The sequence below is a fragment of the Culex pipiens genome, chromosome 1 (assembly GCF_016801865.2).
Source record: "Culex pipiens pallens isolate TS chromosome 1, TS_CPP_V2, whole genome shotgun sequence".
Taxonomy (NCBI): Eukaryota; Metazoa; Arthropoda; class Insecta; order Diptera; family Culicidae; genus Culex; species Culex pipiens.
In genome coordinates, this window is record NC_068937.1 from 52604137 (window position 1) to 52624719 (window position 20583).

Genomic DNA, 20583 nt, shown 5'->3' on the forward strand with positions numbered 1-20583 from the left:
ATTAAGAAGTTCATTTTTCGAGTGATTTTATAGCCTTTCCTCAGTAAGGTGAGGAAGGCAAAAATCCTTATACGTGAGGACAGCAGCCGTATTGTGTTCCAAGAATCCAAGAATGATAGATGAAAAAAAACACTGTTGTTCGGACGGTGTCGAAATCATCGCAACTAAATTTGGAGAATTAGCCGCTTTGCAGCAGATCAAACTTTGTGATTTTCTTACATTTTTCAGTTTTATACTTACCAGAATTCCTTTTCCTACTCCTTGTGATCGTCCTTCACTAGAGTACAACGTATCAACAAATTTTATTCATTTTAATTCATATTTTTACTCAATAATGTATCGTGCACTTATTTTTCAGTGTTACTAACAAGATTAATTGCATTTTCCTGCTCGCTCCGTCGGAATCCAATTCTGCCCTTTACTGTGTGTCGTCATTGCTCTGTCCAGTGGGTTTACACAGAAATTCACTTCATTAATTTTTTTGAGCAGATAAACATTTGCGATTAAACTTCAGTTTCCTACAGTATTATACAGTTAATTTTTGCTCAATTTGATGAAGATTATTTATGATGAAATATTATTTCAATAAATTGCCAGGTAGCAGTTATTGATCAGCCCGCCTGTGTGCTTCTAGCAGATGCGGCGAATGAAGCTGATGCAGGTAATCTCTAAAACACAAAACTTTAAAATTCGATATCTCTGGAACGAAACATATTCATTTCTGTCGATAGGTGATTCTTATGTAAAATTGGCCGGGGAACACGATGGTGAGGTCAAATAAAAAAAATAAGTTGGGGTGTTTTGAGATACGGCCGTTTAAAGTTTTCAATTGCGCAATACAGGTAGAAAAAATAAATTAATCAACATTATGATCACGGAAATGGATTCTACGCCCAATTTCCTTCAAAATTGAGTCCAAGAACGACCTTCTGAGATTTGTGGTTCCTGAGCTATCGCCGTTTGAAACTAGGAGGTTTGGCCAAAAATCGCCAAAAAGTCGATTTTTTGGGGAGGTACAAAAATGGAGGGAGTTGATCGATTTGGATGAAATTCGGGATTCTTGCATGTTTTGATAGTATCAACAGCTCAGCCAAATTTGAGCAGGATCGGAGAGGGTAATTTTCAAATGCTGTTCCGCTTCAGATGGAATGACCCATATGCATTTTCATCGATTTCGAGTTATTGATGCAGTTTGGTTCAACATTGTGTGCTCTTTCAAAAGAGCCTATAACATCCAGTACTTTGTTCTAGAAATCAGGAGGAAATCCAGTTTTTTCGTGAAAACTTAACACGTAGTCTTATGTATGGGACAAACTTCAAATGCGTTTTTCTCAGCTTGCTGTTTTTGCATATGGGACATTTATGCGAACATGGGCAGTTTAGTTGAATTAAAAGTTTGCAAAATTAAGTTTAGATAAGTTTTATATAGAATTTCCAGAGTTATATAAACTTTTATACTAAGTAGTTAGTAAACTTTATATTCAATCCAAATTATTTTTTAATCAGTCAAGGATGCCTATTTGGAGTTGGGAGACCAAGTGCCCAAGGGGTGTAAATACTTTTTTTCATACCGTAAAACGGGGTGACTTTGATAGCCGGGGTGACTTTGATAGGTTTGCGATTTTACCGCAAAATGAAGAGAACAATTAAAATACGTACGGAAATGTTGAGAATCACACTGACCGTGGTAGAGAAGTGTTCAAAGTACCTCAAAAAGCTCTTTTCATAAAATTTTGAAGAGTTTAAAAAGTTAGTTAACTATAGTTAAGAAAATGTTGATGAAAGTCATTTTTTTAAACTTCTCAAAGTGTCATGATTTTCTCAATGAACATGATTTTGAATCGGAAAACGGAATGCATTTTCGGATTCTTTGGACAATTTTCCTCTAGGAGCAGGTTAAATAAGTTTGCAAATAATAAAAAATATGTGTTTTTGAAACACAAAATAAAAAATTCTCAAAATTTATAGGCAATTTCAGTTAAACAAATTTCATGTAAAATGTGAAAACTTGTGATGCATGCTTCGAATTCAGTATAAAATGCAATATAAATCGATAATTTTATAAACAAAACTTGTTTTAACAAATTTCAGGCAAAATTCCGACTTTTTAACAATTTTACCTGAAATTTATATGTATTTTGTTAAACGGCTTATAAACTTAGTTAACTAAATATACACATTGATTTTTTTTTCTTAAAAACTTTATCAGCTACTTTAGTGATGGTACATTTAACGTACAAATAAAATTTGAACATCTTAAATATGATTTTAACAAGAAAAACTATGACTATCAAAGTCACCCCGGAATTTAAACTAAGAATCTTTAACGTAACTATTTTTCTTAACACTACTGAAAAAACTTTTTTTTCCAAAAAAGTGCATGGACTTGGTGTGGCCTACCCCAGTACATGTTTTAAAAATAATAATCTAGAGAAAAACCTTACCTGTTCGAAAATATTCCAAAAACAAATTGAAATCCTATCAAAGTCACCCCGGATTACGGTACTGTAAGAAGCCATTATACTACCGCAAACAAACAATCAAACTCGCACTTTTTCGTGTTTAACAGTTTGCCAAACTCGCAAACAAGGCAAAATGTATACAGGCTGATGTTTGTACAAACAAATCAAGGCAAACAAACAAAGCAGGCCAACTGGCAAACTATCAAAAAGTGCGAGTTTGTTTGTTTGTTTGCCGTAGTGTAATGGCTCCTTTGGAAAACATCAATTTTCCTGTTTTTAAATCATTGCATGGCAATATCTCAGCAACTCAGGGTCGTATCAACATAGTTCAAAAAAGCAAAATATAGAGAATTTTCTCAGCTTTTCAAACATATTTTTTGACGTAGACTACGTCTTACTCGAATTTTACTGGAATACTGCGTCATCCGTCAAACGCTTATATCTTCCTTCCCTCTAATCGAATCGACACGATTTATGTTCCATTCGATTCGAAAATTATTCAGCAATTTACTATTAAATTTTCATTGTTGGCAAAATAGTTTAATTATTGAAATAATTAAATGTTTTAAAATGTTTTCAAAATGCAGAGATTTTGCAAGCAAAATGAGCGCTTCCCACTCACGGACGGGAATGTCAAGTACCTATTTTGAGGGGAAAATCACCCAAGCGCCGCGACCGACACCCCTCCTTGTTGGATCGCGAAAAAGGAGGGGAAGTAGCGAGCCGAAAACATTTATAAGTAAGTGCGCCAGTCTTCAGAAAATCATTCACGTCTCAGACGTCGGACCGGCAGCAGCAGCAGGAAAGCTCGGCCCAGAGCAGATGCAGCAGGAGAGAGAGGGACCCGAACTGCAAAGAAGCGCGCATCGCCTTCTCGTCAGCCAGTTGCCTCTCGATGGCCGGACCGTTTGTATCTCCTGGGGAAGGGGGTTAAGCTATGGAAAACCCTATGTCCACATATTAAAACTTTGCGTAGTCTACGCCATACCGGTTATGTCTGTGACATAACTACTTTGACTTTTTCAAAGGTGGGCAAACATGGGCACCTATTTAAAAAAATCAATAACTGCGACTATTTTCAAAAAAAGTTACCTGAAAATGGCTATAACTTGAAAGCGATGCGCTTTATCAAAATTTCACTGAAGTACTTTAAGATTGCAAATTTGATTTTATATCGAAAAACTAAGTTGAACAATTTTAGCGACCAATATTTCGATTTAAGATCAGTATTGATTCAAAAATTCATAACTTGGTCAAAGATTTTTTGCACGTTCTGGAAATTTCTGAAACGTTGGCATTTGATGTTCCCTAAAACATATCAGAAAAAAATGAAAAATTGTGTTTTTTTGCTAATCAACTTCAAGTGACAAAATGTGAAAATAAAAATCACCAAAAAATGTTTACCGTGTATCATTTTTGTAGTCTCTATCTATGCCTACAACTTTGCTCAAGACACCAAATCGATCAAAAAATTCCTTCAAAAGATACAGATTTTTGAATTTTCATACATCATTTTTGTATGGACAGCTGCCAAATTTGTATGGAAATTATATAAACAAACTAATGATGCAAAATGCCTTTTTGGGCATACCGAAGGCACCAAAAAAGTTTCAGCCGGATTAAAAAAATACAAAAAAATAATTAAAAAAAGACCGATTTTGTAGAGAATTGCTCTGCCTCCAAAGTTCCAGTTACCGGGACCCGTGGTGTAGGGGTAAGCGTGGTTGCCTCTCACCCAGTCGGCCTGGGTTCGATCCCAGAAGGTATCGGTGAAAAATTTTGAGACGAGATTTGTCTGATCACGCCCTCCGTCGGACAGGGAAGTAAATGTTGGCCTCGGTCTAACCTAGAGGTTAGGTCGATAGCAGGTGTAGGAGTCGTCTCCTGTCACGGTGGAGTCGCTGGAAGACAGTTGGACTAACAATCCAAAGGTCGTCAGTTCGAATCCCGGGGTGGATGGAAGCTAAGGTGTATAAAGAGGTTTGCAATTGCCTCAACAATCAAGCCTTCGAACACCTAGTTTCGAGTAGGAATCTCGCAATCGAGAACGCCAAAGCATTGCTGTAGAGCGAATAATTTGATTTGATTTTTTTTCCAAAGTTCCAGTTGAAAAATGAATTGCAAAATACACTGAGGAGCAATTTGACAGTAGATTTTTTAAAGATTTGTTAGTCATAGGAATAGTCTCACACAATTTAAAGCAAGTTACAAAAAAATACAAAAAATAATCGTTTGACGCGCAATTAAGGAGATTTGCTCAGATGTCAAACTCAAAAAACTTATTTTTACGATAAGGATAAGTAAATTTCAGTCAATATTGTTTTGGATGATGCTGTAAATTCCAAATATTAGATTTTCCTACCTAAAATATTAATTTTATTGCATTTTACGTAAAAAGAACCTTCAGAGGGTCCACTACAGGAAAAGGATCCACTAATGGATAATATACCCTATGGTCGTCGAAGTAAAATTGTAATCTTCGAAAAATCATGAAAATAATTGAACCATAAGAGGAAATAATCTAAAGAACAATTCAAACAAAACAACAACAAAAATCTTAAAATGGCCAGGCCGACTGCCTCAAGTTTCCCCCAAAGTTGATTCGTTGAGTTGAATTTTGTTTGAATTGGTTTGTTCAAACAGCAACCTAATTCTGAATCTACCGGGAAGCAACAAGTTATACACAAATCAGTGTTAACATAATCTATCAAAGGTGCTCGTCTATAAATTTTGTAAATACAAATTTAGTAAATTTCGCATACTTCCTTTCAACCTCTCAAAAACTTCGAGCAGTACTTAAGTACGTAAAATTCCAGGTAAACCCATTCCAGCTCGTGCTGGCCAAAACTCAATAGTTATTTCTATTTCTCCTACCACCGTCTAGCAGCAGCAGCAATCGTGGGTGCGTTTTTAAGGCGTCCCACATTATTGACGTTATCGTTATCTTATCGTTCTGCGCAAACGTGGGGGGAATTCTTTCGCGCCGTTTTGCCACGCTCTAAGTTGATGATGTAAAGTACTACCAAATGAGCGTAAAATATAGTGTGCATTTGAGTTGCAACATGTTTTCTTGAATATTTAAAAGTAATTGAAAAAAATAAGTTTCTCATCGATGTATTTAAAAAAAGTTTATTGCAACCCTATACAAATTTTCACAACTTCAAGTGCTCTGTGGTCTCGACAACAAGCGTTACAACAACTAGTCGGGCAATAATTAGATCATCAAACACTTTGTCTCCCCTTCGGAGAGCTGGGCTTGGAGACCATGCCACCACAGGGGCTACCAATTGCCCGCTCAAAGTCGAGTTTGACGTTTGTTGTTTGAAATGCAATTAGCAATTAACTTCAATCAAGTTCGTGTGTCGTTGTGGTGGAATTTGTGCTGGTTTGTCTCCCCGTCCCCCTCTATAAACAGGAATGATAAGAGGGTGACGATTTGATAAGTAGAGACTATTTTAGAGTAATTTGGAAGTTGAAATGGCTGGCCTTAGGTCTGGATGTAGTTTTGTTCGCTATCTCTATGTTAAATTTTTATTGATTTATCTAACTAGATTTTTTTCTTATTTTTTTTCTTTTCAGGCGTCCACGATAGATGGCAGACGTAAAGGAGCGTGTCTGTTTTGTCAGGAATACTTCATGGATCTCTATCTGCTGGCAGAACTCAAAACGATCAGTTTGAAGGTAGGTTGTGTGTTTTTTTTTTTACTTTTTTATAAATTTAGTCAAATAAAAAAAAAAACAAAAAAAAAACAATTTTACAACATTTAAAACTGAGATGACTCATGAAGATTTTTTTTGTTTTGCACAGCATTGGGGATTGTTATTTCGGAGCTGCAATAAAGGAGGTATTAGACTACGGCAAAAAAAAAAAACAAACAAACCAGCACTATTTGACAGTTTGTTTGTTTATTTGCATTTGTTTGCAGACACGTCAGCACGCATTAAATTTTCCTTGTTTGTGAGTTGAAAATGTGTTTGTTTGTTTATCATAGTGTAATACCTCCTTAAGGGATTACATACATGTAAATCGGAAAAAATTTCAGAGGTTGGTTTGAGCACCCCGAGCAGACGGAAATAACTTGGGAAGGTCAGTTTTTGATATTGTGAGAAGATCGAAATATGTTATTGGGATGATCGGATTAGTTGTTAAAATAACAAAAATCAATAACAAAGATTTGTTCGAAGAATAACTTAAACTGTTATTATGTTGTTATTGCAATAACAAACCAATAACACAGAAGGAATCATGAAGGAATAACAAGATTTGTTATTTTGTGCGGAGAGGTGGAGCAGTATAATAACAAAAAATGTTATTGAACTGGGATGTCTCCATAACAAAAAAAGTTATTGTTTTGGTTTATTTGTAATTTGCAAATAAACCTGCAGTTGCCATAACTCCTCTGTACTAGTCAGGGCTGCAGAGTCGGGTACCTCCAAGCAACTTTGAATCCATACTTTGAAGACAACTCCGACTCTGGATGCAGGATATGACGTCAACGACGACTTCAGCTCTCCAAAAATACCCGACTTCACAGATTCCGACTCCAAGTAAAAGTTGCTGAAAATTAGATGAATCCGATGCAGTCTCCGAGGTCTCACTCTAGCTCGAACTTCAACGTCAGCTCCGACTTCCTGGCTCTGTGAAAATAATAACAGTTTTTGTTATTCACACTTCAAAAATTCTCAATAAATAAATCCATTCCGTTAGGGAATATAACAAAATTTAAAAAAAAGAACTCTCAAAAGTTAATTTTATCGGATTAATTTTAGCTTGAAACCCCATTTCATGGTGAAATAAATGACCCCGATGAAATTGGTCAAAATTATTTCATAGTTCTAGCCAATTTTAGTAAAATCGCTTAGGGAGTATATCAAATAATTAAAAAATCAGCTTTCAAAATTTCAACTTTTTAGAATAATTTTAGCTTAAGGACCCCATTTCATGGCCAAAATTATGACCCCGACGAAATTGGTCAAAATTATCCCATAGTTCTAACCATTTTAAACAAAGTCCTTCAGAAGGTATATCAAATAATTAAAAAAAATCAACTTTCAAAATTTCAACTTTTTAGAATAATGGTAGCTTAAGGACCCCATTTCATGGCCAAAATAATGACCCTGACGAAATTGGTCAAAATTATCACATAGTTCTAACCATTTTAAACAAAGTCCTTTAGAAGGTATATCAAATAATTAAAAAAATCAACTTTCAAAATTTCAACTTTTTAGAATAATGTTAGCTTAAAGACCCCATTTCATGGCCAAAATAATGACCCCGACGAAATTGGTCAAAATTATCCCATAGTTCTAGCCAATTTTAGCAAAGTCCCTAAGGGGGTATATCAAATAATTTAAAAAATCAACTTTCAAAATTTCCACTTTTTAGAATAATTTTAACTTAAGGACCCCATTTCAGGGCCAAAATAATGAGCCTGACGAGATTGGTCAAAATTATCCCATAGTTCTAACCATTTTAAACAAAGTCCTTTAGAAGGTATATCAAATAATTAAAAAAATCAAATTTCAAAATTTCAACTTTTCAGAATAATTTTTGCTTAAGGACCCCATTTCATGACCAAAATAATGATCCCGACGAAATTAATCAAAATTATCCCATAGTTCTAGCCAATTTTAACAAAGTCCCTTAGGGGGTATATCAAATAATTAAAAAAATCAACTTTCAAAATTTCCACTTTTTAGAATAATTTTGGCTTAAGGACCCCATTTCATGGCCAAAATAATGATCCCGACGAAATTGGTCAAAATTATCCCATAGTTCTAGCCAGTTTTAACAAAGTCCCTTAGGGGGTATATCAAATAATTAAAAAAATCAACTTTCAAAATTTCCACTTTTTAGAATAATTTTGGCTTAAGGACCCCATTTCATGGCCAAAATTATGACCCCGACGAAATTGGTCAAAATTATCCCATAGTTCTAACCATTTTAAACCAAATCCTTCAGAAGGTATATCAAAGAATTAAAAAAATCAACTTTCAAAATTTCAACTTTTTAGAATAATGTTAGCTTAAGGACCCCATTTCATGGCCAAAATAATGACCCCGACAAAATTGGTCAAAATTATCACATAGTTCTAGCCAATTTTAGCAAAGTCCCTTAGGGGGTATATCAAATAATTAAAAAAATCAACTTTCAAAATTTCCACTTTTTAGAATAATTTTAGCTTAAGGACCCCATTTCAGGACCAAAATAATGACCCTGACGAAATTGGTCAAAATTATCCCATAGTTCTAACCATTTTAAACAAAGTCCTTTAGAAGGTATATCAAATAATTAAAAAAAATCAACTTTCAAAATTTCAACTTTTTAGAATAATTTTAGCTTAAGGACCCCATTTCATGGCCAAAATAATGACCCCGACGAAATTGGTCAAAATTATCCCATAGTTCTAGCCAATTTTAGCAAAGTCCCTTAGGGGGTATATCAAATAATTAAAAAAATCAACTTTCAAAATTTCAACTTTTTAGAATAATTTTAGCTTAAGGACCCCATTTCATGGCCAAAATAATGACCCTGACGAAATTGGTCAAAATTATCCCATAGTTCTAACCATTTTAAACAAAGTCCTTTAGAAGGTATATCAAATAATTAAAAAAATCAACTTTCAAAATTTCCACTTTTTAGAATAATTTTGGCTTAAGGACCCCATTTCATGGCCAAAATAATGACCCCGACGAAATTAGACAAAATTATCCCAAAGATCTAAACATATTTAACAAAAGAAAAAATAATAACAGATTGTGTTATGGACACTTAGAAACTTTTCCATTTGTGCGATTTATGGTAATTTTATTTCTAAGTCAGTATACCGAACGAATAACAAATTTTGTTATTAGGAGAGTTTTTGAAATGTATAACATTTTCTCTTATTAGCGTGTTATTAAACATTTTCAATATAATATCACTCCAATACCAAATTTTGTTATTTTATCAGAAACTGTTATTATTTTTTCTTCTTGAAGTTGAACTTCAGGATAAAATAATAACACTTTTTGTTATTTTAACAGGATTTGTTATTGAAATATTATTAATTTTGTTATTACCGTCTGCCCGGGACATGTTTAAACTTTTTTTAAATCTGTTTTCAGGGCATCAAAATATACATTTTCATATATCAATAAAATAAATTTGAACACATTTGGCTGTATATTTGCCGAGATAAAGCTATTTGAAGTTAGCAGTTTCAAATAACGGGTGCCACGATATCTCAACACTGCTTTGACCAAAACGGCTCAAAATTTTGGTGAAGACTCGTTAAACCGGTCCTGTGTGCATGACGAAGGCCGATTTAAAAAAAGTTTATTAAAAAAAAGATAAAAATATTTTTGTGTTTTTCATATAAAAATTCATCAGTTTTTGATTTTTGTATTTTTTTAAAAAACAAAATTTCAAAATCGGGCTTCGTCATGCACACGGAATATGTCTGAAAAGTCTTTACTCCAAATTTCAGCCAATTTGGTCCATCCCATCTTGAGATATCGTGGCACCCAGAAATCAACTCGGTGTTCCGAGAAAAACGCTCACAAAGTTTGACAGTCCGCTTTGCACATGGCAAAAGTTTAAACTTAAATCGTCTTCTATTCACTTAAATCATGACATATCTCCATGAAACTTTCAGGAGTGATTGGAAGGATTTAATAAATATTCGGAATTATGAAATATTGAGATTTTCTACATGTATGTAACTCCTTAACCCGTAGAATTGATCTTGAAAATTTTTATACAATATCCTGTTGCACACTTATTTAATTTACCATATTTTCCTTTAAACCCGTCGAAGGTCATGGTGCATCGCCAAAACCCGTGTTCTCACTGATTATTTCATTCGAACAGCGACTGTTAAGCAACCGTCCAAAAATAGTGTCCGAGGCCAGATGGCGGCAAATCCGTTCAATAAATAAATAATAAAAAACGCGAGTGCGTTAAAAATAGTTTCCACAAAGCTTCAATCTGGACGGAAACAGCCGGCGAGAAAGGCCACCCAGTGTAAAGAGTTGTAAACACGGGAGACGTTCAATGGACAAAAAGTGATGTAATGTGTGGCGGTGGAATTAACTCGCGACGGAGAAAATAATGACGGAGAGCCCCTGCTCGTGACCGGATAGTCGAATGACCTCAAATAGAGCGAAACGGCGGCGGCGAAACCTGACCTTACCGGACGAGGAGACTTGGGCGGTGAAGCGTGTTGAGCTGTTGCTATTACTGGCGGAATAAAATAAAATATAAAAATGGTCATAACTCACAATTTCTATATTTAGACGACTCATATAAATTGTTACGAACAAAACCATTTAGGAAAACGTAACTTGACTTTTATAGATTTTTTATACGAATTAATTGATGTCAACAGTGACAAGACAAAGTTACCCATATTTGAATCAACTTTTTATCACTACAAGTTGATTTTGCTAAATCTATATTTTTAGGTTTTCTATAATTTTTGTTTTATTTTAGGGGACTACAAAAGACATCTTTTGAGTTTATGATTGTTCTACAGCCACTCAAGTAAGACTGTTGCAAACATTTTTCGTTGTTTTTGTCACTTTTAAAAACTACAAAAACGGATAGAAAACTGATACTTTGCCGGAGACGCAGCAGATTTAGCGGTCTCCACTACTCAAGTATCGAACTATCATTCCCATCCACTTGCCCGTGATCTTACCACTGGTCGTGGCCGGCGCCGTGATTGATCAGCATGACAGGGAACTTTGAGAGTTGCGAAGTGGTAATGATTGGTTCCTTCTAGTGGTGGGCAAAACCGCTCTTTTTTAGGAGCCGCTCATTTCCATTCGCTCTTTAAAATGAGCCGCTCTTTTGAACGGCTCTTTCGCTCTTTTTCAAAATTTGGTTGAAAAGTTTATTTTAAAGAATTGTGTAATTTTTTATGTTTTTATATAAGACTTTTGTATATTACATAAGAAGATTTGCTTGATAACCATAGGTTTAAACGTTCGAATAATTGCATGGGGAGAGCACCCAAACATAAATCTAGGATTTTAGGAAAAAAATATTTTAATTTACCGAAATTGTGTTTATTTCTGCTAAAATTTAGAACAATTTTTTACGAAATTGCGTTTATTTCTACCAAAATTTAAAACAAAATGTGGTATTTTATTATAAGAAAACATTCTGCGAACTCTTTTCTACACTCTGATTAAATCTAAAAATTCAATAAATGCCAAAGTTTAATCGGACAAGAGGAGTTAGGAAATGGATATTTAGAAGTTTTTTGGCAAAATTTTCCTGGTTATGCCTTTTGAAATGCTCAATTCTTTAATGTATATTTTGGATCAGTTGTGAAGAAAAAATTTTTTATTTTGTTTAGAAAATTATTAAATTTTTAAGTAATTTAAGTACATGCAAAAGAACACCGTGTACACAATTTTGACAAATATGACTTCAATTTATATGCATTGAAAAATATGAAATTACATTTTAATTTCACAAAAACATAATAAAATGAATAAATTTAAAAATAGACAAAAAAAATAAAATATTCCATCTTGGAACGGTTCTTTCAAAAGACCGGAGATTAAAAAAGAACCGCGGCTCTTTTTTGTGAGCCTGGTTCGTTCTCTCTTTTTAGTGAACCGGCTCTGTCAGCTATGCTTCCGTCTTCCGAGAATTCTTGATGACAAATGAAAAAAACCAGCTCGATCGGCAACACTGGTTGTTGCGAATGCTACACCCAACGCGACACCCCTCGTCGCCGCCTGCGATGACAGCAAGGAACGATCGAGAAGGTGGGAATTCGCGATTAAAAGCTCAAAAATTCCGACAGATGGCGCAAAGCATCGAAGAATGACGATTCAAATTTTCGCTGTTCGGTTACATAGGAATGCAAACTTAAAATTGATTTTACAGCTCTTAGAACAACTTTTGAGAAAAAATTCAAGCAGTACGAGTGTAAACTTTTTGCCCTCTATCAATTAACGCAATAAAAATAATTTTGAAAAAAAATAATTTTGAAAAAATAAAATTGTTTAAAATGATAGAGCATCAAAAGTTAACAAAGTATCAGCTCGAATTTTTGCTCAAAAGTTGTTTTGAACGCTGGAATTTAACAAAACAGAATTCGCATACATAACCTCAAAGGGCGGAAATTTCAATCGACATTCTTCGCTCTGTTCTGCTACTCAACACTAGGTGTCGCATGTCGTTTGGCTCTTGAACGGCAATTGAGAGATTCGACAGAAACGTGCACGCATCCTGGTGGCGAGTAGAAGCACTACGCAACGATGTTCGGAATGACAGCGTGCTTGCAATTATTATTTTTTTTGCAGTTTTTGATTTTTATTTCCTCCAAATATTTTTTATCGTCGATGAAAGTTATTGTAAAGTGTGGCAATCGCATAAACGAATCGAATGATGTATAAATCATAGGGGCTGAGTTAGTTTTTCATGTTTTTTCCTCAAATTTACCAAAAAGATCTTTTGAAAAATTGATTTAAATAAGCTTTATTTGATTGATAATGCTCTTTATGTGTGTATTATTGCTAGAACAAACTATTAGGATCATATAACAGCATAATTACAATAATTTTCTCAAAAATGTGCCAGTTTTTCGATTTTTTCCAAAAATTTCCAAAGAATCACCAAAATGCATTTTTAAGGTCAATATTTTGGTCAAACGGGAAGAAAAGTAAAGTTTAAACACTTTTTTATTATATTTCATCATTACTTCTAACTTTTGCAACATTTAACTCAAGTTATCCAAAATATCGATCATCTTTTTAGAAAAATCGTTTAAATAAAATACCAGTCACAATTAATCACTACAAATCACCACGCATTATGATCGTTAGCGAAATTGCCACACTTTGCAATACCCCACTTTTCTGAAAACGCTTGATTTTTCATTATGAACGCAATTTTTCCCTAAAAACTGCTCAAACCGTATGGGGGCTGTCATTCCGAACACCGCTGGAACAACAGCGAACCTAGCGGAAAAAACGTCGTCGAATTCTTCAATTGGCGCGCAACGGATGCGCGTGCAAATGAAGCAGAAGAAGGAGAGAGAGAGAGAGAAGTGGAGATTTTTCACTCCAGTTCGCGACGCGTTCAAGTATAGACGTGCTTATGTAAATAGTGATCAGAAATACAAAGTTTTTTGGTAGGAAAAGTGAATCCCAAAAGTGATTTCGATCACCTGGAGAAAAGTCCTTCATACAGTCCACCCGAAGATCTAGTTGGAAGATTTGGCCCCAACAGGCTCTTTGAGCGGATCGCTCTTTTTTTTTACCCACCTCTAGTTCTTTCTTTTCATATGTGCTCTATGGAGCAACTTTTTGAGGTCCTGGTCAATTACGGAGTAGCAACTACGGGTATACACCCAGTCCTCACGAAATATCGACTTTGTTTGTGATAGGTGACAGAACACTCCAATCGTCTTCACCTGATTTTGACATTCTGCTTTCGTTCGTCAAAAACGAATGAGTGCTACGCAAAGTCTCTCACAGAGTCATTGACCTCCCTCTAGAAATACATTCGCTCAGAAAATAGTCGTTTGACATTCGAGATTACGATCATCTCTCCCATGATCGCATTCAAATAACTTCTGTCACTTTACTGCAAACACAAGGAAGAGACAGAGAGATGAAAAACGAGAGAAAGAGCACCTTGTCTCTGGCGGCTGTTTGAGTGGTGCACATTTTCCGTTCGTTTCGTCTTTGTGTTTACATTCACCGACCGTCGCCAAGCAATGACGATCTTGATAGGCGCTGTGTGTGAGCGATCAAATCGTGCTTGCCATTTCATTAGGGCACATAACTTTTTCAACCAAGAGTGTGTCCCTTTCACACCTTATGTAAACTGTCTTTTGATTGAAAGAGATACGCTATTGTTTACAAAAGTTATGTGCCCTTTTGAAATGTTAGGATCCAAATGTCGTTTTCGAAAATGATCGCTGACAGAAAGTTCTTTCAAATATCAAGCAGTGCCATGCTAATTAATGATTGCAAATCAATAAAAGTGGTGTATAATGCATTTTTTAACATTTTATTTTAAGATTGTTGAAATTCTGGCATGTAATTTCAATGTTTTCAAACAAACACAAAACCTTTGAAAAATATTTGCATCGTCCTAAAAAGAAACAATAAAATTTAAGTTGTCTAAGAGTGACCCAAACTACACTATTTTTTAAAAATATCTTAAAATTTTCGATTTATTAAAAAAATCAATGAAAAAATATTTCTTTTACATTGAACATTAGTTTCAGTGATTTTGGCTTTCAAAAATGTCCGTGAAAATCGATCAAGTTACCACCACCGATTATTACCACTATTTCAATTAGATTCCGCGTAAGAATTACAGTCATCCCACATATTCGGAACGGTTTCCAAATCGGCCAATGTTCAAAAAATCATAGCAAATCGATAATTGAACTTAATGATTCGCATTTAACCTTCATTTGAAAGCTTTTCTTGCGATCTTTCGAACGCTGTATCGAACATCTGCAAATTTTAACTTTTATATGAAGTTTTTGAAGAATTACTTTGACCCTTGAAATCCACAAATTCGGAACACTTTTTTCTTACGAATGTAAACAAACTTTGGATCTCTCCAGGAGTACATATTTATTACCAAATAATGACTTTACACACTGAAACCAACGAAACTCAAGCTTAGTGATGTTTTATACATGGTTTGATAACTTTTTTTTTGAAAATATCAGTAAAATTCAGGTGTTCCACAATTGTGGGAGGCACAATAACATCCCACAATTATGAAACAGGCCATTTGGAGGCAGTGTGTTGCTGCTCTGGACAAAATAGTCTTGGAATAAAGTTTTTTGTTCAAAAAGTACTACTTTTACTAGTGAAATAGCAAAAAAAAAAAAAAAAATAAAGTTTCTCAAAATAGTAAGGTCGACAGAAAAGCTACTTTTGACGTAGACTTACGTCTTTGTCGAAGGTACTGGGGTGTCATTCCAAAAAACCCGGGCCGAAGGCCCTGGATTACTGCGTCATCCGTCAAACGCTTATATCTTCCTTCCCTCTAATCGAATCGACACGATTTATGTGCCATTCGATTCGAAAATTATTCAGCAATTTGCTATAAAACTTTCATTGTTGGCAAAATAGTTTAACTATTGAAACAATTGAATGTTTTAAAATGTTTTCAAAATGCACAGATTTTGCAAGCAAAATGAGCGCTTCCCACTCACGGACGGGAATGTCAAGTACCTATTTTGAGGGGAAAATCATCCGAGCAACGCGACCGAGTGTCGGTCGCGAAAAAGGAGGGGAAGTAGCGGGCCGAAATCATACATAAGAAAGTGCGCCAGTCTCCAGAAAATCATTCACGTCTCAGACGTCGGACCAGCAACAGCAGCAGGAAAGCTCAGCCCAGAGCAGCAGCAGCAGGAGAGAGACCAGAGCAGCAGCAGGAGAGAGGGACCAGAACTGGAAAAGAAGTGCGCATCGCCTTCTCGTCGTCACCTTCAGCCAGTTGCCTCTCGATGGCCGGACCGTTTGGATCTTTCGTGGTTGCTGTGGTTCAGAGGTGCCTCAATCCCCATCCCACGTCCCACCCGGGACGAGGCATCAACAAGATGAGGCGCGCGCCTGCTGCCTTCCGCCGAAAAGCCTCTCGTGGGTCAAGCCTTGGTTGTGAAACAATCAGGACATCCAACTAGCTCATCGCATTCGCGGCGAGCGCTTCTGAAAGATTTACGTCTCATCCGATTCTAAAGTGTTGAAAGAGTTGCCCTCGTCCCACCCGGGACGAGGCAGCGAGCTAATTTGAATTTAAATTTCAAGAACAAATTTTGGTCTTCGGGGGCGACGGAATGCACAGCTTTCTGATGCTGCTCTCGCCCCCAACCCCTCTGCCCCTCCCCCATTCGGCTCGCTAAAATTCCTTCGCATTCGCGGCGAGCGCTTCTGAAAGTGTTACGTCGTATCCAATTCCAAACTGTTGAAAGAGTTGTCCTCAGCCCCCGTCCCACCCGGGACGAGGCAGCGAACTGCAATAATTTGAATTTAAATTTCAGGAACAAATTTTGGTCTTCGGGGGCGACGGAATGAACAGCATTCTGAGGCTGCTCTTGCCCCCAACCCCTCTGTCCTCCCCCCAATCTTCTCTTAGCATTCTTGCAAAAATTCATCCAATCAGAGCATCTGCAACGCTGGAGTGCAAATCAAAATTTGCATCCGGCTTAAGAATACCGAGATCAAATTTGCCACCTTGAATAAACTCCGTCATCGCCACCGCTAGGGTAGCAAATTTGCCACTGAAACAAGCCCTCCCCACCGCGGGGGGCAAATATGGCTTTTATCATCTTTTGCTCTCGTTTTCCTTCAAAATCAATAATTATGTATTGATTCATGCCAAGAAATGCTAAAAATTTATTAATCTTTTTAATCCTATTGAAAATTTCTAAGAATTTCATTTTTTCGAAAGTGTCGAAAGTTAAACATTTTGCTACCCGATTTGATTCTCACCAAACCCACACATCTAAACTTTACGTAGTCTACGCCATTCCGGTTATGTCTGTGACATAACTACTTTGACTTTTGGCATGCTATTGACAAATTATCATAAAAGTGTTCCGAATTTGTGGGTGTTCCGAATAGGTGGGATAACTGTATAAATAAATAGATAAAAGCACTTCGAACTCAAATTGAGATATCTGAAAATAGAAACCGATAGACACGGATATATTTTCAGGAAATGTAGTTGGAAGTGTGTACTTTCAGGTGCATTATTCGGTTTTGCGCCAAAATGCGCCATTTTGGAAACATAGCAACTTTAAAATAGGCTCAAAATCATTTAAAAACAGTAAGGCTGGTACAAATATTTTTAAAAGTTTCTGTCCCCCCCCCCCCCCCCCCCCCCCCTTCAAAATTGGCCCGAAAAATCAGGGGGCAAATAAATTATTTTACAATAAACTTCAAAATTTCAATGAAAATTCAAGTGCAACCAGCTGAAATCAAATTAAAATACATTCTTCTGCGTTTAAAATCATTTTTAGCATGTTTGGGTTTTTTTTTAAATCTTAAGATTTTTTGAAAATTTTCGTTGCATAATCTTTTTTTTCGATACAATTTTTGTTTTTGTCAGATCTTAGATTTTTTGAAAACTAATGATTGCAAAACAACTGAACTAGTGTAAAATGTATTTTAAAACACTTTTTTCTTTTAAATGTGAAGACTATTGCTTGTTATTTAAATTTTTATATTTTTTTATTTTTTTGCCCCCCCATTGACCTCGGCCAGGGCCGAGGGACAAAAACTTTTTTAAATATTTGCATCGGCCTTATAACTCCTTAATAAAGGCTCGAAAAAATTGCTGACTTCGGCAAAGATGTGTAATTTTATGTCATAAACAACTCATATATAGTAGGCCGCTAAAATGCTAACATTTTGAGTTATTACCAAAACAGTGCTTTTTTGGACCATTTTGCAAAAATGGCGTATATCTCGAGTAGATTAATAGTTACAAATTTAGCGCCTTGGACAAACTTTCATAAAATTTTCTCCTCTACATCTTTGTCGAAGACACCAAAGCCCTACAACGTCAACTAACAAAGTTAGTTTTTGGTGGACACCCTGGAAGGTCGTCACCCTGTATGTCAATAACTTCAAAAGATAGCCCTTATCAAGTACAACAACTCTTTCGAAGACATATTGGAACGTCAAATAAAGGAGTTAACAATTTATTCCACTTAACATTGCCATTCCGAACACTGTTCACTGCATTAGAATGCATTGAAACAGCACAAACCTACTGGCCAGGCCTACTGCGTAAACTTTACCGCAGCAATGATTCATTGAAGTGGGTTGAGTTTTAGCGCAAATTGTTCAACCAACAACACAATTCTGAATCTACAGGGGAGGAAGAAGCGTGGGGATTTTGGAAGCCACCATGCTAAGAGGTGTTGGTGCTCTGGGACTCTCAGGGATGGCACATTGTATTTCCACAAATGACCTGGACATTATTTGCCATGGTTTTTGCACCACAACTTGCTCTCTTTCAAATAAAACAAAAAAAAATATATATTGCAAAATAACTTGAAGTATTTTTGCTCCAATCTTATTCACCCAACGCAAACTTCAGAAGGTCAACCCTCTGCACTACAGCCCTCGAGTGCGGCTGCAATTCTATTGAAACGAACAAAACTCCCATTCTAAATTTAACCCAGCTGATCGGAACGAGCGCGTCTGCGTCGGAGATGCCGCCGTTTCATCTCCAGAAGTCGATAAATACCGCGAACTGAACCAAACTGCGAACACAACAACAGAAGATTTGTTCTGCCTGAATCTGTATAGGAGAGTCATGGTTGTGTTTATCTCTGCGCTTGAGTTTTTTTTTTGCCTTTTTTGTGTTTCTTCCCGCAATTCTACTTAAATTGAAGAGATTTTTCAAGGTTTCCGACGCTGTGTTTGGATTTGACTTCTTGAGACAGATGACGTCAGGGAATATGCGTCTGTCATTTTGCTATTACAGAGATGTGACAGCTTAATTTAGCATTTATTTTGAGCCATTGAATTAAAAAAAAAACGAAAGGCTACCGGTAATTCGTTATGGGATAGCAAAATTCAGTTACACGATGTTCATATGACCTTGCAAATACGGCAACACTGTCTTAAGTTCTGAGTTCTTAATGATCTTCTGACCATTTTAAAATTAAATGAATTAGTGTCGTATTTTAATAAGATTTTTTCCCCATAATTCTCTATCCAGGTCACAACGGTGGACATGCAGAAACCGCCGCCCGACTTCCGCACCAACTTCGAAGCGACACACCCGCCCATCCTGATCGACAACGGGCTGGCGATTCTGGAGAACGACAAGATCGAGCGACACATCATGAAGTCGGTGCCGGGCGGGTACAATCTGTTTGTGCAGGTGCGGATTTCTCAATCTCTTGAGAAATTGAACACATTTAACAATTTGGTGCACAATTTTAGGACAAGGAAGTGGCCACCCTGATCGAGAACCTGTACAGCAAGCTGAAGCTGATGCTGGTCAAGAAGGACGAGAACAAGAACAACGCACTGCTGGCGCACCTGCGGAAAATCAACGACCACCTGGCGGCCCGCGGAACCCGCTTCCTGACCGGGGACACGATGTGCTGCTTCGACTGCGAGCTGATGCCCCGGCTGCAGCACATCCGGGTGGCCGGCAAGTACTTTGTCGACTTTGAGATACCAGTAAGTAGTGGCGCTCTTTCTGTGGGTGTAGTCAAGATCAGTACTGATTTTTCCATTCCGTAGAAACACCTGACGGCCCTGTGGCGATACATGTACCACATGTACCAGCTGGACGCCTTCACGCAATCCTGTCCCGCCGATCAGGACATCATCAACCACTACAAACTGCAGCAGGTAAGTCGCTCAAGTTCAAGGTCCTTAAACAATTGTTTCTAACACCATCAGTTCAAATCCTAAGTTGCTCCATCAAAACCTGAAAATTCCCATGATATTTTAAACAGCAAACATAGCTGTAAGTAACAACCGCTTGAAATTTGTCTCATTTAACATTATTTTTCGTTTATTTTACTTCCATCAAAACTCCTCACCCACGCGTGCATAACCCCATACAAATCAATAACCACCAACCACAATAACATCCAACCTTGGGATCACGCAAACATGGTCGTGAACAGGCCAAAGGTGACATGAAGGTATGTCGGTGTGTCCGTTCGCGCGCGTTGTTGTTCTGTTGTGTTTTGTGTCTTCTCTTTTATTTTTTCCTTCTTTTGAAAACTGTTGCACTTTTACCTTCCTGCCACTCCTATTCTCGCTCTATCGGTGCCTGCACGTGATGGTGATACCGTCGTAGCCTACTTTGATGTGGTTGGAGCACGAACGCGCGCTTTCGGTGTAAAATTACTGTGGCTTTTGTGTTCGGATTTCCTACTGGTGTCGTGTTCTTTTGAGGTTAGGAAACACAAATCTGGTCGCCATCTATCTTTTCAACCAAGCACCGGGTCTTCTTGTATTGATTGCACTTTAGTGCACTCTGGTGATTAGTAGCTGAAGCAACTTGTTGTATAATTTTAATAAAATTTATGCTTTTATAATTTTTCTGCCAAGATGGCAATCATAATCAATCAGAACACGAGTTTAGTTCCATATTAATGCATTGCTAGTTGGC

At 36.6% G+C, this 20583-nt stretch overlaps 1 protein-coding gene across 1 annotated transcript in view; it reads left to right on the forward strand.

Moving 5' to 3' along the window:
• The window catches only part of LOC120432339 (chloride intracellular channel exc-4), a 78111-nt gene that overhangs the window by 52204 nt on the left and 5324 nt on the right, over positions 1 to 20583 (forward strand). The window contains exons 2-5 of the mRNA XM_039597530.2: positions 6042 to 6143; positions 19168 to 19332; positions 19395 to 19637; positions 19701 to 19811. Coding sequence (XP_039453464.1) covers positions 6042 to 6143; positions 19168 to 19332; positions 19395 to 19637; positions 19701 to 19811 — 621 coding nt within the window. The remainder of the gene's footprint in view (positions 1 to 6041; positions 6144 to 19167; positions 19333 to 19394; positions 19638 to 19700; positions 19812 to 20583) is intronic.